Source organism: Onychomys torridus, chromosome 8 (genome assembly GCF_903995425.1).
Source record: "Onychomys torridus chromosome 8, mOncTor1.1, whole genome shotgun sequence".
Lineage (NCBI taxonomy): Eukaryota > Metazoa > Chordata > Mammalia > Rodentia > Cricetidae > Onychomys > Onychomys torridus.
Window position 1 is genome coordinate 50,191,307 of NC_050450.1, and position 17,553 is coordinate 50,208,859.

General features: G+C 46.4%; 1 protein-coding gene across 6 annotated transcripts in view; it reads left to right on the top strand.

Annotated features, from left to right (window-relative positions):
• Specc1 (sperm antigen with calponin homology and coiled-coil domains 1) overlaps positions 1 to 17,553 on the top strand; it is a 274,206-nt gene that overhangs the window by 69,268 nt on the left and 187,385 nt on the right. For all 6 annotated transcript variants that reach the window (XM_036196411.1, XM_036196418.1, XM_036196412.1 and 3 more), the window contains exons 2-3: positions 871 to 1,040; positions 10,318 to 10,450. In XM_036196411.1, the coding sequence (XP_036052304.1) occupies positions 894 to 1,040; positions 10,318 to 10,450 (280 nt within the window). In that variant the 5' untranslated portion in view covers positions 871 to 893. The remainder of the gene's footprint in view (positions 1 to 870; positions 1,041 to 10,317; positions 10,451 to 17,553) is intronic.

Genomic DNA, 17,553 nt, shown 5'->3' on the forward strand with positions numbered 1-17,553 from the left:
AGGGGTCATAAATGACAGCTGATGGCTGGACCCGGGTGCTGGCTCTTCTGTCCCTAGAGTCAAGCTTTCTCCTAGGTCTTTAGCTCCAGTCTGCTACCCCCCGCTCCCCGCTCCCTGAAACAGGGTTTCTCTACATAGCCCTAGATGTCCTGGAACTTGTTATGTAGACCAGACAGGTCTTGAACTCACAGAGACGCATCTGCCTTGGCCTCCGGAGTACTGGGATTAAAGATGTGCGTAACTTAGCCTTGCAGTCTGATACTTTGAATGATTTTTTTCTTTCATAAATTATTTAACTAAGGAAATAACCCTGCATGTCAGGTCTGACCAATTAAAATGCACTTCATTAATTTTTAAATGGTATCCATTTTTATCAAAAAGGAGTCATTTGTATTTCTGTGAAATTTAACACTCCATAACTCATTTATATGTGTTTAAAAATTAAGAAGATTGTTTTGATAGTTCTAAAGCTGCAAAGCTCGGGGGCATTTATATCTTGATGCAAGCTGCTAGATTGTGTGTGTGCACATGCGTGCATGTCTGTGTTTATACATATGTAGTGGTAGTGTGATACATATCTGTTAGGTATCTGTAATAAGAATAAGGTATCATTTGCTGAAAAGCAATATCAGAATATCAATCTTATTGCATATACATTATAATAAATTGGTAAACACCTATTCAGAGGTATAAAAATGAGCAGCATGTAAAAGTAGCATCTTAGGTTGAACAGAGTATTCTATACCAAGCTAAATCCTAACACTCTGTAGTAGCAACTGTAAGCTCAGTGAATGGAGTTTGTAAAGCTTTATCATGTCACTCATGAGTACTGTTTTAGAAACAAGTGTTTTCCTTTGTACCCTTCTACAGAGAGAAGGTCTCCCCAGGACATCATGCGGAGTGCCACCAAGCCCTGGAGTCCAGTTGCCAAAGCAGGCAGCCATGGTCCTGATCGCACTCGGCCCCTCCCTGGGACCCCTTCCGGCATGAAGAGTTCCAAGTCTTCAACCTCACTGGCCTTTGAGTCTCGGCTTAGTAAGGTACAGACTTTCAGGGCAGGGCTGTGAGATGCCCGTTTTATACTCACACCTGAATATTTGGAGCTAGGAACTTTAGCTCTGTTTGTCTTTCTTTCTGTGTCTGGATTATCTTACTTGAGATTTTTGTTTGACATTTTCCTTTTTGTTTGTTTGGAGTTTTGTTGTTGTTGTTGTTTGAGACAGGGTTCTTCTGTGTAGTCTTGGCTGTCCTGGAACTCACTTTGTAGACCAGGCTGGCCTCAAACTCACAGAGATCCACCTGCCTCTGCATCCTGAGTGCTGGCTGGGATTAAAGGCATGTGCCACCACCACCACCTGGCTGAGATAATATTTTCGAGTTCCACCCATTTACCTGGCTGGGCCCAGGTGTGAGATCTACTATACTGGGCTAGATAGAGAGGTTGGGTGTCAGGGCAGTATTTCAGGAAGGTACAAGAGTGTTTCTGGGGACAGTATGATGCTGGCCATTCCAACAGCTAAGGTCATTGCTTCAGAAGCTTCTGCCATAGGAAAGTGTTAAGGAGAAGCATGGACTCATGTGGTAGGCTCCCTGTTCTCCATTCTGAGCCATGAGCTTTCTTGGCCTGATATTATGACAAGGATACCAGGGGCTGGAAAGTGGGTAGGAAGACCTGAACTGTGCCTGCATCTTGCTAGCCCTGTCCTTTCCAGCTGAGGGTTGGCAATGGATCGCCGAAACTCCAGAGAGCAGATGAGAAGAGAAGGAAATGGTGATGGTCCAAAAAGCAAGCAGATTTCCTTCCCCAGTGAAAACTTAGAAGCCGATCGGGAAGTTGGAACCTATAGCAAATATCCCTATAGCCCTGCCTGGACTAGTCAACACGGTAATGTTTGAGAGTAAATGGATGTGGACATCTTAACTGTTCACAAATAGGAAACGGAATCAAATCCACCCAAAATGGAGCTGAATCCCTAATTTCAGATGCTGCCTGAGCTGCAGGAAATTCAAGAACAGGCGGAGATGCTGCTGTAAACCTTCTTGGTATTCAAGCAGCAGCATGCATGCTCTGGCTTCAACAGACCACATCACTCCAGCCGCAACAAAGGACCCAAGGCTGTGAGTCAGAGCTCACTTGGTTACAGTCGACAAAACATTGGTTTGAGTTTGTATGAGCAGAAAAGAAATCTGAGTTGTACCTCACTGTCCACAGGCATTTTCTTTCAGGATTCCTGTGGATGCCAAAACCTGTGGGTGCTCTAGAGCCTCATCTGAAACAGGGTAGGATTTTCATAGAACCTGCAAGCCCTGTGAGCCCTGGATGCCTCTAGCATCTCTGGATTACTTATAATGTCTAATTGAACATAAATAGCTGTTACACCGTAATGTTTTAGGAATAAGGATGAGGAAAATAATCTACATTTTCTGAACAGATGTTGTTTTTTCCTACTATTTTTGAGTATAGTTTGGATAAATCCAAGGATGATGGTAAAATGAATATATCCTAAGGTTCCCACATCTCTATGGGACAAGGGTTCAAGACTGCATCTCAAGAGGCTGGTCCGAGGACTGGACTCTCTAGCTGTCTCTCATCACCCTGCCCACTGCTTCTGTGTCATCTCCTGATGCCCAGCCTAGTCCAGAATGTGTACAAAGTATATGGCCAGCCTGCTGACCTCCTGCATCTCTTGGAAGGCCGAGTCGCCTTTTTCTTCATTTCATATTTGTTCTATTTTTTTTTTTATTTTTTGTTTTGTTTTGTTTGTTTTTTGAGACAGGGTTTCTCTGTGTGGTTTTGGTGCCTGTTTTAGATCTTATTCTGTAGACCAGGCTGGCCTCGAATTCACAGAGATCCACCTGCCTCTGCCTCCCGGAGTGCTGGGATTAAAGACGTGTGCCACCACCACCTTGCCATTTCCTATTTCTTAATAAAAGGAAAAGAGAACAACAAAGAAAAATGAGAAAGAAAAACCCATAACTGAGAGTAGTTAGATGCTGGTCCCATGCTGGCCCTGAACAGGCTGCTGGGCCTTGCAGCTAGGGACATGTTTGGAGACATCAAACTTCCCGGCATGCACTGTAACAGTACTACATCCTTGAAGGAGTGCAGCCTTCCAGCATGGGCTCTTGTCTGAGTCTTGAGTCCCAAGCAGTGTTCTTTGATAATTCCTATAGAATGCTCTCAATATGGTTGCCCCTAGCCAACTATGGCAATGGAGTCCTTAGAATGTGGCCAGGCAAAATGAAGCTATGCTCTTTAGCCAGGTTTAAAGAGTTATAATGCAGGAGAGCCCACTAATATACAGCCACGAGCCATGAGATGATGCTTCAGCCAGTGATAGACACATGTGCAATGGCTCTATAACATTATAGTGGGCTTGAGGACTTTCCATAGCCTAGTGGCATACCATTATAAGGTCAGAGCACAGTGCATTGCTCATGTGTGTGTGGTAACATGTTTGGGTGACTACTTTTGCCAGTCATATGAGGGAATGGCATACCCAGCTATATAATCAGTATGATAAAGTTTGAAAAGCTGATAACCAGCTGTGTCCCTGGTTTATGTATTTGCCATGCTTTTTAATAACTATTCTGGAGCATGCCTACTTACAAAGACAGAAGTGTGCTGGGAAATGGCTATGTGAGGCTGCAGGTGTTTCATTCATAGGTGCTGTTGACCACATCTGCTGAGTTTGTCCTTTCTCTTGTCTTGATTAATTTTGTGCTGTTTATTTATCATGACCCCAGAAACAATATCACTATATACATACACGCATATATGTATACTGTCTCTATAATCTCTCTATATACCATAGAGCTTATGGCGTAGTGGTTTGTGGAAGTATATTCTGTGACGTTTTACACCATGAAAGAATTGCCTAGCTATGCATTTCTTGGAATATCCCTTCATTAAATGACTATGAGCATTTTATATTAATCACATTGATACTATTTTTATATATTCATTTAAAAATAAATTCCCTTGTTTATATGAGTATTTATTCACTTGGCTGCACATGTGGGTGTACATGCATGTGTATGTGGAGGCCAGAGGTCAACATCAGGGATCTCTTTAGATTGCTGTCTACCTTATATGTTAATATAGTCTTATTGAACCAGGAGCTCACTAGTTTGCTAGGCTAGCTGGCTGATGAGCTCCAGGAATCCACCTGTCTCTGTTCTCCCAAGAATGTTGCTGCGTTTTTATGTGGATGCTGGGGTTCTGAGATCAGGTCCTCAGGCTTATGCAGCAGGGACTTTACTGACATAATCATCACCTGTAACCATTGCCTATGAAGTCTGTCTGTCTGTCTTCCTCTTTCTTTTCTAAGACAGGTCTCTTTATGTAGCTATGGCTGTCCTGGAACTCACTGTTTAGGCCAGGCTGGCCTCAGACACACAGAAATCTGCCTGCCTCTGGCTCCCAAATACTGGGATTAAAGCTATGTGCCACCACATGCTGTATAAAGTTTAATTTAAAAAATTATTGTTATTGTATATTATTGTCATGGTGGTGGCGATGGTGATGCTGGTCCTGGGTCAGGTGTGTGGAGTTTTGTGGGGGAGTCTGTTCACTCCTGCCACCATGGCTCTGGCAGGTGATTGTCAGGCTTGTGTAGCAAGCACTTTACCCAGTGAGCCATCTTGCCAGGCTGCCATAAGGTCCTTTATTTGCTTGAGTTTACTTTTGAATGTAGCTACCAGACAATGTAAAATTACTAGGTGAGTTCTATTCGATTTCCACAGACAGGCTGCTCTAAACATTGTCACAGCCCCTAGAAATGTCTGCCTCAGACCTGGGGACTCAGCAACTTGGTGGTTGATGTTGAGAAATGAAGTCAGGGGCTGGAGAGATGGCTCAGAGGTTAGGAGCACTGGCTGCTCTTCCAAAGGACCCAGGTTCAATTCCCAACACCCACATGGCAGCTCACAACTGGATATAACCCTGGTTCCCAGGGATCCAGCACCTCACACAGACCTACATGTAAGTGAAACATCAATACACATCAAATCAATCAATAAATAAATAAATAAGAAAAAGAAGAGATGCAGTCAGGTGTGTGCATTTAAACAAACCCTCGCCACAATTGATAGCAGCTTGTGTTTGAGGACCACAAACAGAGAGAGTTGCCTGTTGCTAGAGACTGGATTTCGTTGCAGCTGAAGATGGAGCTTTGAGGTTTTTCTCTCATCTTTGTGAAATGGAGAGGAGTTTCTTAGTTACTTAGATCAGTGAGGCATTTAAACCTGTTCCTTTGTGAGCTCAGGTGCTCAGCAGCTTAAATCCGAGAGAAACCCTTAGTGAGAACACTTATTACACACACCAACCTGAGCACATACCTTCATGGGGATCTTCCGTAGCAAGCCAGAAATGCAGAAAGAACATGAGGTAGTAACCGAATCGGATGCTCTTGCAGCTTATGCCTCCTCTGCTAGTAGCTCGCTGCTTCCTGTCCAAGGGACGGCGGGTTCCTTTGTAAATCTCTATGTCCTACATCTTGGGCAAGTGTCACTGCAACAAAGCTTCCTCATGTGGCATCCTTCATCGTAGGTGCAGGGAAATAAGTATTCCCTTAAACACTGTGCTGGCTGGTGGCGAGCAGCCCTGTGCACACTTTTCTTGTCATGTGCACTGGTATGCATATGGTGTGTGTGTTCATGTATATGCATGTTTGTGTATGTGTGGGGGTGCATTGTGTTTGTGGAGGTCAAAGGGTGACCTCAGGTCTTCCTCAGTTGCTCTCTACTTTATTTACCGAGAGCAAAGTCTTTTACAAAAAGCTGAGCTCACTGATTTGGCTTATGAAGCAAGGGGATCCTGTCTTTGCCTCCCAACGGTTAGGATTACAGGTGGATTTCCATGACTGTCCAACTTCCGTATGGGTTCTGGGGATCTGAACCCCAGTCCTCATGTTTGCATGGCAAGCACCCTTTATCCACTGAGCCCTCTCTTCAACCCTCAGTGCATATCTCTTAGTTATTATTACACTATTTATTGGCTTAATTGTATACATGTATACATACTTGTAGGAATTGATTCTTTTTTTCCACCATGCCAGGCCTGGGGATTGAACTTAGATCACAGGAAGCAAGCATCCTTACCAGCTGAGCCTTTTTGTTATCTCCTCAGTGCATGTTCTTACCATACATGTAGCCCTGGGCTTCATCGCCAGCACCAAAACAAACACAACAGAGAAAAAGAAAAGTACTGGGCTGAGCAACTAGCACAGTTGGCAAACTGTCAGCAAGAGGACCTGAGTCCAAACGACCAAGCAAAACACAGGTGTAGTGTCATGAACTGATAATCCCAGCACTGGGGAGATGGCACAGGAAGATCTCTGGGGCTTACTGGCGAGCCAACCTGACCTACTTGGTGAGGTCTAAACCAGTAAGTAACCCTGTCTCAAAAATATGTCTACAGCTCTTGAGGAACAATGCTTGATGTTGTTCTCTCGCCTCCTTGTGCAGATCCCCATACTCACTGTGTAGCCCTGGCTGGCCTGGAACTCACTAGTGTGGCCCTGGCTGGCCTGAAACTCACTGTGTAGACCAGGTTGGTCTCTAAGTGTCCTTTAATTGAATCAAGTTGACTAAATTAACCTTGTATCTTCTCAGAGACAGGATTAAGAGAAACGTGCTATAGGCCATTGTGATGCCATCTGCTTGTCACACAGCAAAGAATGTACACAGGAGCAATGCGTGTGTGTGTGTGTGTGTGTGTGTGTGTGTGTGTGTGTGTGTGTGTGTACCTGCACATGGAGGGGACAACCTCTAGCGCTTAGAGCATTCATGAGATTAACGAAATACACCTTTGGGCATGTCTGTAAAGGCTGTTCTGGAAATGATTAGCTGAGGAAGGAAGGCCCACTGGATAAGGAAGGAGAGAGGCAGCTGAGCTCCAGCTCTTCCCACCAATTCTCCCCTCCCCAGGCAAAGCTGCTGAGGAATAAGCAAGCAGCCTCTTGCCGCTGGTCCTTTCCAGCCATCATGGGCGATGAGCCAAAATAAATCCCTTCTTTTTTTTTGGAGCTGAGGATCGAACACCAGGCCTTGCGCTTGCTAGGCAAGTGCTCTACCACTGAGCTAAACCTCCAACCCCCCAAAATAAATCCCTTCTTAATTCCCTTCTAGCCAGTTATTTGGTCACGGCAATGAAAATGTAATTTATTCATAAAATTGGTACTGAGAAGTAGGGTCACAATGAGGAACCTGACCGTGTGGCTCCTAGGCATTCTGAACTGTTTTGTAGGAGGAATGTAGAAGAGTTTGGAGATGTGAGCTAGAGAAGCCCTCAAATGTTATAAGCAAGCTTAATAAGCCAGTGTGGTGGGGAGTTCAGAGACCAGGAAACTGGCAGGCATGTAGACAGTAAGGAGCCTGCTTACGAGGTTTCAAAGAGGAACAGGGACTCCATGAGGTTTTGGGTTAGGGACCTTTATGTTATATTCTGGCAAGAAAATCTGGCTGTGTTTTGCCCACATTCTGAAAACTTGAGTGAGGTTAAATTCAAACTAATAACTGTTTGACAGAGGAGATTTTAAGCCAGCGCAATGTGCAAGCTGTGCCCTGTGTTAGAGTTTCTCAGAGGAAGAGTATCTTGGCAGACTGGGGACAAAGAATGCCACAAAGATCATCCCACACAGCAGATCTCATGCAAGAGGTTTATTGGGGGCGGGAGCGAAAGGCCACCTCTGGGCGGAGACAAGAGAGAGAGAGAGAGAAAAGGGGCCACTGTGGTGGAGGCCTTAGAAGGGTATGCAACTCGTGGCGACAGTGGAAATGTGTCACATTTGGTGGCAAGTAATGACATGGCTGCTGGCACTGAGTTGCTGAAGGCAGGCTTGGGGTGGGGGGAGTCCTGGTTCCTAACAGCCTGGTTATTACCTTCTGCATTTATCCAGATGTGCAATGAGAGCAGAAAGATGTGAAGATGTGCATTTTGCAAGGGAAGTAGTTTGAACCTAGTTAAAGTTGAGGACGGATGGGTTCAGGCAAGTTGGACAATAGGCAAGCGCCATGAAGGGAAGACTCCACTCATCTGAGAGCTCCAGGGCATAGCAGTGCAGACTCATTTTAGAGTGCTGAAAAGGTAGAGCCTTCAGGGCATTTTGTTGCTGCAGCTGTCCAAAAGGGCCAGGCTGCCTCTCAAGCTGGCCACTGACCTTGTCATCCATGTGGTACTGGTTTTATGGACACAGAAGATGCCAGAGTGAAGGGGTCCTGGAGACTTGTACCAAGGTTCAAGGAAACCACTGAGGCCAGGCCATGTAGGGTCAAAGTCGCTGCACAGAGCTCCTAAGTTGATTGTGGGAAGTTGTAAAGGTGAAACGTCTGCATTGCTAGAGACCTCAGGATACGAGAGACTTGGGAGACACTGCTGGGAAAAGCTGCAGGGACCTGGTGAAGCAAGTTCAAGACAGAAGCACAGTTCCGTTCTCAAGTCGTCAGAACTGGAGAGCGTGGGCTGCCTGTGGGAGGCCAAGTGATGCCAGCAGAAGCCTAGATGCCAGCCATGGCGCTGCATGGCTTTGTGTTCACCTTGCTGGGTTTGGGTTTGCTTTGGTCTGGTCTTTTCTTGCTGTCTTCCTATCCCTTCCCTTTAGTGATGCTCATGCTACTGTATAGTAGAGGTTTTTACTTGTGGTTTGATTTTGCAAAGGGTCTGGAGAGATGGCTCAGCGGTTAGGAGCACTAGCTGCTCTTCCAGAGGACCTGGGGTTCAATTCCCAGCCTCTACATGGTGACTTACAACTATCTATTACTTTAGTTCCAGGAGATCCAATGCCTTCTTTTGACATCTATGGGCACCAAGCACGCATGTGGTGCATAGACACACATTCAGGCAACTACTCCTACATCTAAAATAAAAAATTTAATTAATTAAAAATAAAAAGAGTTAGGTGGTAGAAGCAGTATGCACCTTTAATCCAAGCACTTGAGAGGCTGAGGCAGACGGATCTCTGAGGAAGTTCTAGGACAGCCAGGGATACACAGAGAAAGCTCTGTCTCGAAAAACAAACAACAGGGTTGGGGTGGGGAGATGGCTATCAGTAATGTGCTTGCTGTGCAGGAGAACCCAGCTGAGTTTGAACTCTAGAACACATGCAAAAATAAAATAAAATAAAATAAAATAAAATAAAATAAAATAAAATAAAATAAAATAAAACCAATGAGGCAGGTGGTAGGGTCCCCATGCTGGGGAGGCAAAGATAGGGAGACGGCAGTGGCTAGCTGGACAGCCAGCTGCCCTGGCTTGCTTCCTGTTGCTGTGATAGTAGACACTTGAGTAGCAAAGGGTTTATTTCATGTTACAGCTTGTAGTCCATCACTGAGGGACGTCATGGCCGGAGCTCAACTAGAACAGGAACTCTTGCAGGCAGGAACCTCAAACAGAGATGGTAGAGGAATGCTGCTTGCTGGCTTGCTCGCTAGCCTTTGCTCTGCTCCATTCCTTATGAAGCCCAGGGCCATGTACAGAGTAAAGATGACAGGGCCCATGGTGTGCTGGCTCCTCCTACACCAGCTAGCAATCAAGGCAATGTCCCCACAGACATGCCCATGGGCCATCTGATGCCCTACATGCATGCTCATGGGCCAGACCAGGACCCTGCTTCCTGAGTGTCAAGTTGACAGCCAAGATGAACCAATCTGGTCTACTTGGCAAGTCCTAGGCCAGTGAGAGACCCCTCAACAGAAACAAAGTGCACAGTGGTTGTCCTCTGCCCTCCACATACATATGCACTCTTGTTCACAAACATGAACATGTGCACAGAACCACAGCTAGATAGAATACCCTGAATCTCAGCGAAGACTCCAAACTTTTGGACTGTTAAGACTTTGGGAATGAATGCCATGAGCACATACATGAATGGTTATGTTGTGTTGAACCGGGTGGCTGTTGAGCTCAAGCTACAGGGCCCTGGGCACGTTTGGGTAAAGGCGCTATTTCTATCTTAAATGCAGGAATTTGATGGAGTCAGCTGAGGTTTTTCTTCCTCATGTGTTCTAGTCATTGTGTTAGATTTTATAGGCTTAGAGATCAGTGTTAATGTGTCAGAGTATACACAGCAGGTCATATTATAATTTCTTTATCCCCCTGGCTATTCAGTGAGGGCAGAATGTGACTTCCTGGTCCAGGATAAGTACTGTTCTTCGCCTCTGTCCGATAACAACTGTTCCATGCTATAAGGGGTTGGGCTAAGAGCCCTTTCACCTCCACGCAGTTCCTGTGATTCTATCTGAACTACTGGGCACTGGTGGGTACACCGTTCCTCGCTGTGTCTTTGTCCTCTCAATATCCCTCCAACTTCTCTCTAGCTGAAGAGGGCCAGCAGTGAGGACATGCTCAACAAACCTGGAACCGCCTCATCAGCGGCAGTACGACTGAAGAAGACCTCAACCTCCGGAGCCATCTCTGAGCTCACTGAGAGCCGCCTGAGAAGCACCACAGGTAGGAAGGACCTCGGTGGCATCCTGTCCTGTGGGAACTCCTGTTGACTCATGATCCCTCCTCTGCTCACCCTGGCCTGGAGCTGCTCTGGGGGCATAGTCCTTACCTGTAGAATTTGTGCACTGGGGAGACACTGTTCAACTGGGGAGTGGCGAAGAGAAAGGCAATGGTTTGCCATGTCACCCCAGCAGTCCACCTGTCACTAGTGGGTGCAGAATCCTTTTAGCAAGGCAGCGTAGCTCTGGAGTCATCCTGGGTGATGGCAATGGATGGCAGTGGGTCATGGAAAGGCCCAAGATGAGGAAAAGCTGAAGTCTTCCTTGAGCATCATGGTTGTTCCTCCTATGACTTTTCAACTCATTTTATAAAAACGTCACATTCCAAAGATATATTTACATTTATTTGGCCTTCAAGAAGTTTAATGTGAGGACAGAATGTGGCTTTGGGGTGTAAGGAGAGGGGCCTGTGTTTTACATGATGACTTAGCTGTTTTAAAGACTGAATTCATACTAAATACAACAGATGAAAGTAAAGCTTATTTTCACCAAGCAGCCTCTACTACTGATTCCCAAGTTAACAGATGCTGTTAAAATTAATTAATTAAAAATTAATGCCAACCTGATTCTCAAAATTAATGTAAAAAACGAGATATTAAAATGTTAGCAGATGCTGTCCAAGAACTTTTAAAAGGACAGTAGCGGACAGTACAACCAAGTGGAGTTGTGCCATCTAAAAGTGAGTGAATGAGGGACTTGGAAGATGGTTTGGCGGTTAAAAGCACTTGCTGCTCTTCCAGAGGACCCAGGTTCAGTTCCAGGTAGTGGCTCACAACTGTCTGTAATTCCATTTCCAGGGGATCCAGCTCTCTTTCCTGGCCTCCATGGGGATTGCACACATGTGATACACAGACATACATGCAGGCAAAAATACTTATACACATAAAATAAAATTAAATCTTTTTTTTAATGAGTAAATGAATGAATGTTATCATTATATGCCTGCCAGGCATATTATAGGCCAAAGAAAAACCACATGGCCATCTTGATAGATTTGGGCAACGGAACTGTCAGAATTAACCACCATGCTGGTTTAGTAACAAACTCTTGATAGACAATGAGAGTGTGTGTGTGGTGGGTGTTGGGGGGGGGGGGCATCTCTAGCAAAGAAGTATGTTATCTTGCTGCATTCGGCAATGTTTATCTGTGGTCCCAGATACTCAGACAGGAGCGTCACCTGAACCCACAAGTTCAAGGCTAGGTAAGCAAGACAGAGACTTCATCTCAAAAAATAATAAAGGTGGAGGTGGAGGCAGGAGGATTGGGAGGTCAGGACAGCCTAGGTTCCATGGCACCTTGTCTGAAAGAAAAAGATTAAATAGTTCTTTGATTAGTGACTGGTTAGAAAATATAATATTGGAAGAAGTGATCTCACGTAAGAAAGGATGTGGAGCCAGACCATGGTGGCGCACGCTTTTAATCCCAGCACTTGTAAGGCAGAGGCAGGTGGGTCTCTGTGAGTTTGAGGCCAGCCTGGGCTACAGAGCAAGTTCCAAGACAGCCAGGGTCTCATAGAGAAACCCTCCTTCAAAACAAACAGACAAACAAACAAAAAAGTAGGACAGAAAGGAGAAACACTTAGCAATAAACTTAGTTAAGTAAGAGCCTGTATATTAAAAGAAATCTAACACCCTTTTGAAGAACACTTCTATGTCCTTGTGAATAAATGGAAGGAAATGTGTGGGTTTGGGATAGGAAGATTAAATATAGTAGAGACTAAATTCAGTCGTGTCATATATTAAATGTAATAAGGGTGTCTAAATTATTCCATCAATTCATTTTCATCCTCATTAACATATCAATGTGGAACTGGAAACAGCCACTGAGTAAAATGATACTGAGGACTCAGTCACCAGCTAGCAAGCACTAGGCCTGGGGGAAGGTATTTTGGGTTGTCCTGACTGGGAGGTTATAATTCCACCTAGTGGATAGAGACAGAGATGCTGCTAGTCATCTCCTGCAGGAGAGCGGAGTGTCCTGCCTGACTGGGTAGACCTGCTGCTGGGAAGCCCTGCTCTAGTCACATCCCAGGATAACCAGGGAATGTCTGGAGAAGAGCAATCGTAGACAGCACAGTGGAGGCCTGGAGGAAGGCCAGGATCCACACACACATTTGGTTTAGGGTGAAGGTGGTTTATGGCAAGTGGGCGTGGCTTAGGATAGAGCTCAAATTCAGCAGGTGAGAGGTCCTGAGTTCAATCCCTGAGAAAAGAAGTTAAAGTAAGTTAAGCAAAAACCGGGTAACTCTGAAAAATAAAATTGGGTCTTATCTCATTCTTCCTTACAGAAATAAGTCACATGTGTGTGGGGGAGAGTAAAATGCTTGCTGTGTAAGGACGAAGGCCTGCGTTCCACTCCTAGTACCCACTGCAAAGAAAGGCAAATGAGGCAGGCGCTTACCTGTGACCTCAGCCCCGGGCAGTGGAGGCAGCTGGATCGCCAGGGCTTGCTGACCAGCCAGCCTGGCGAGTGCTGAGTCCTAGGTTCAATGAGAAACCCTGTCTCACAAAACAAGGTGGAGAGAGCGCAGAAGACATTCAGTGTTGACCTGTAGCCTCCACATTAACAGCCCTCACCTGTACATGTCTGCACATATGTTTGCGTGTGCACACACACACACACACACACACACACACACACACACCACATACATTTGTACATACATAGATATAATGAAAGTTTAAAAATTAAAGAACACACCAGAGAATTAACCTGTAGTAGGCACTAAGGGAATGGAGAGAGGTGTTCCATTGTTAACAAGCTCCTAAGGGCACTAGAGAGAGGCCTCAGCAGTTAAGAACACTTGCTCTCTCGGAGGACCTGGGCTCAGTTCCCAGCACCCATATGGAGCTGTCAGCCACCTGTAACTCTAGTTCCAAGGGATTTGATACATTCTTCTGTCCTCCACCAGCACCAGGCACACATATATAGGAAGGTGAACACTCATACACATAAAATAAATATAAATACCCTTTAAAGGATGCTGAGGGGATTATTCAAAATACATGCAAGTTTACAAAGACTATTCAAACCCATGAGGAAAACTGTAGAATAATATGGAGGTTACATAAAAAGAAATAGATATCCCATAGAAAAACAGTAAACTTCATTTGTAGCTGAAGAGCTATTAATCAGAACCAAAATTCTATATATGATACCCCCAAATTAGAAAAATCAAAACAGGTAAGCACCACTATTGTTACTATGAGTAGAAGGAGAAGACACACTACTTAGGAACAGTTTGGACAACTTGGTGACACTTGAAGCTTTTTGATTTGGCTGGCTGGCCAGTGAGCCTCTATGACTCTCCCATACCTATAGTTCCGGTGCTGGAATTAAACTGTGTGTGTGTGTGTGTGTGTGTGTGTGTGTACATTATGGGATACTATAATGATTAATATTCATGGTCAAACCTGACTGGATTGAAATAATCTGGGAGACACCTAGATAGGGTGGAGTCTTTGGCTAAATACAGAGGGAGAGAGCAGAAAGTGGAGCTGAGTTCCAGCATCCATCCCGCTGCTTCCCCAGGGCAACGTGCCTGCCTTGCACTCCTACTGCCGTGCCTTCCTGCTGTGATGGACCGTCTGTGCAAACCCTGAGCCAAAGTCAACATTTCTCCCTTAAGTGGCTTCTTGTCAGGCCTGTGGTCACAGGGACGAGGAAAGCATTAGTACAGATGCAGAGGCCACTCATATGTGTCATGTGATCAAATCAGGTCACTGGCCTATCACCTGCACTGCCAACCATTTCTTATGTAGGTTTGCCATGTGCTATGATTCTAAACCTACGCTCAGCAAGCATCCATCTCAAGCCCCTGACACACAGGTTTAAGACCAACTGGACACATGGCAGGCGGGGTGGGAGCTGCTCAAACTGGGAAGCACAGGCCCCCAGAAGCCTTCCTTCTCATTCTTTCAAAGACTGTCTAGTTTCCCTGTGCCCTGGTGCATGGCCAGAGTTTGCTTCAACAGGAACAAACAATGCAGCATCTACTAGGCCAAGGCGGCCACCTGCTGCCCTGCCACCTGCTGCCCTGCCTGCCTCCCCTTGGTCCCTGGCCTCTCAAGCCTGTTGGCACTTCTTCTTCAGACAGACTTAGGGCTCTAACTGTTTCATTGGGTCTGAACCATCACATAGGTTGGGGTTCCCATCAGCCTCTCCCATGTCATGTCCACCCTGGGTGCTCACTTTTGGACTTTCTGAGTAATTTGTGTCTTCCTCCTCTTCTTCCTGGGGTGCCCTTTATATGTGCCTCTTCTTCCCCAGCGATGCAGATGGCAAAGCAAGGAGTTTTTAGAGTACTGCTGCCCAGAGCTGGCTTCTCAAGTCGACAGGACACAGGGAAGAGCCTGCTGTGGTGGAATATAGCCACCAGGTGGCAGCCTTGTCCAAAATACTGAGGTGCTGGAGTCTTGGTTTGAGGAGGAACTGTTGACTTCAGAAATGATGATTCTTTAATCCAACAAATAATTTTGAACACTTACTCCATGTGAATTCAAGCACTGTTCTGCGGAGAAGGTACCAGGACAAAGATCGTTGCCTGCATTGAGTCACCTGAGCAGATCATGACCAAGAAGGAAAGGAGGCCAGGTGGTGACTGGGCAGGGCCACTGTGGCAGGGTTGACTGCCTGTACCCACCAGTGTCCATCTAGCACAGTCTGGGGGCAGAGAGACAGACTACAGGAGAGCCAACAGCTGGGTAGGCAGGCGTGGGTGACTTCTGCAGGGTTCTCTGGAATAGGGACCGCTCCTGAGTTCATTCCCTATGGAAGGAACCCTTTGGCTGCTCATTGAAAGTAGACAGGTAGGGTGGAGAGATGATGGGTGGTCACTGTCATGAATGAGGAAATAAGTTGTATTGCCTGGGCCTGGCTAGGAGCTGGGGGCAGCAGGCAGGTTCTGGGTATATTTTGAAGGCTAACCAGCCTAATGCCCTGATCCTTTTCTTTTTATGTGTAGTAAAATACACATAAAATTCACTCATTTAGACATTTAAAAAAATCACATCTTGTTCATTTATTTTGTGAACGTGTGCATGTGTGGAAGTTGGAGAACAAACAGTGACAGTCAGTTCTGTCTTTCGTGGGGGTCCCGGGAATTGAACTCAGGTGATCAGGCTTAGTGGCCAGTGCTGTTCCCTGCTGAACCATCTTGCCAGCCCTCTTTTAGGAGGTATCGTGGCCTCGCAGAACACACGCCCATCATTCTGTAGTGAACTGGCTCTGACCTGCCATGCCTGTCCCGGATGACAGTGAGGAGAGAACTGGCCTATGCTCCTGGCAGTGCTGATCAACCCCCGCCCCCCAGCAGGTAGCTATGCTCACCACCCCTGAGAGTAAAGAAAGAGGCAGGCTGGGTTGCACTCCCAGACTCAGCCAGAGTCTGATACTGGGGTTCTTCCTGCAGGGCGGGACCCTGATTCTCTTCCCCTGTGGGAGACTCGTTTACTGCTGTTTACTGTGGGCTGCCTCTGTTTTCCTTTATTGTAGCCCCATGGGGCGGTACCCTTGGGCCAAAAGACAGATCAGAAAGAGCTGACTGTCTTCACATTCAGAAAGTGCTGGGACCAGGCCACAGATGCTGAGAGAAAACCAGGGCATGAGAGCTTGCAGGAGCAGGTGTAGAAAAAATGATGGTGGAGGTCTTGGGGTGACAGACCATAGGATGAGGTGGGGAGCCAGACCCTGGAACCTCCCACAGGAGGAGCGCCCGAGGCAGGGATATCAGCAGTAAAGAACTTTGCTGAGGCCAGCAGTGGATGACAGGGAGAAGAGGAACCAGGCTCTGCCCTAGAAATGTGAAAAATGGAAGGTATCCCCTTAGTAGCCGGAAGAGATAGCTCGGCAGAGGAAGGTCACTGGCAGTGGTGGTGATAGGGTCCCACAGGCACAGACCTGGCCTCAGAGCAGATAGGAGCTCAGCTCGAGGACATGCCTTGCTAAGTTCATTCTGAGCTGTAAGGGGCCCTGGTGCAGGCTTGAGGGAGAGGGTGGGGCGGGGTCAAGGGTCATAGTCCATCTGGAACGTCTGCACAATAGCAGTGATAGGAATGAGTTTGTTGTTTTCGTAATTTCAGAGAGACCACTTATTCATGAATATATTTTATGATAAAATAACAATTTCAAATTCAATATTTTCATTTCTCTACAATTGACTCGTCCTTGAATTATGAGAAGAATACTTGGCAAGACTGGAATTCTTGTGACAGAATCTGGAGTCACCTAGAGACAAGCCTCCAGACACACCTTTGAGGGCTTGTTAGGATCTCTAGGCATTAGTGAGTATATTGATCAGGCTGACCGAGGTGGGAAGACGCGCCCTAAAAGTGGGCAGTACTGTTCCCTGGGCTTGGGTTCTGGTCTGCATTAAAAAAGGGGAAAGCCGCTGAACACACGCATTGGTCATTCTCTGCTTCTTTTTATTGTTGTATTTATCTAAACTGTCTGTGGCTCTCTGGAGTGTTTGTGCTTGTATGTGTATGCATGAGCACACTGTGTGGGCATGTAGTGATCAGAAGCAGGCATCAGGTGACTTCCTCTAATCTCTCTCTGCCTATTCCTTTGAAGCAAGGGCTCTCCCTGAACCTGGGGCACGTGCTTTTCTTAGGTGGCCTGGAACCCAACCGACCTAAGCAGCCCTCCTGTCTCCACCCCACTTGGGGTACAGGCATGTGTGGGATGCCTGGCTTGTTAATGGTGCTGGCAAGCCAGCTCCAGTCCTCAGGACTGTGGGGCGGGCTCTGGGAACTGCTGTCTCTCCAGCCCTGTACTCTGTATCATGCCTGCAGATGCAGTGAGACCAGCTGCCTCCTCAGGCTCCTGCGGCTGAGGCTTCACTGACATTGACTTGCAGCTCCCTATCTGCTCCTCACAACCCCTCATCCACAGGTCTATCTTCTGTCCTGTGAGGATGCTCTTCTAGCTTTTCTGAGATCATGCTGTTTGTACTTCTGTGATTGACCTAAAGTTCTCAAGGTCCATCCAACTTATAACCTGTGTCAGGGTATCCTCCCTCCTTAATCTGGGGTGGAGGGTGAAGGGAGG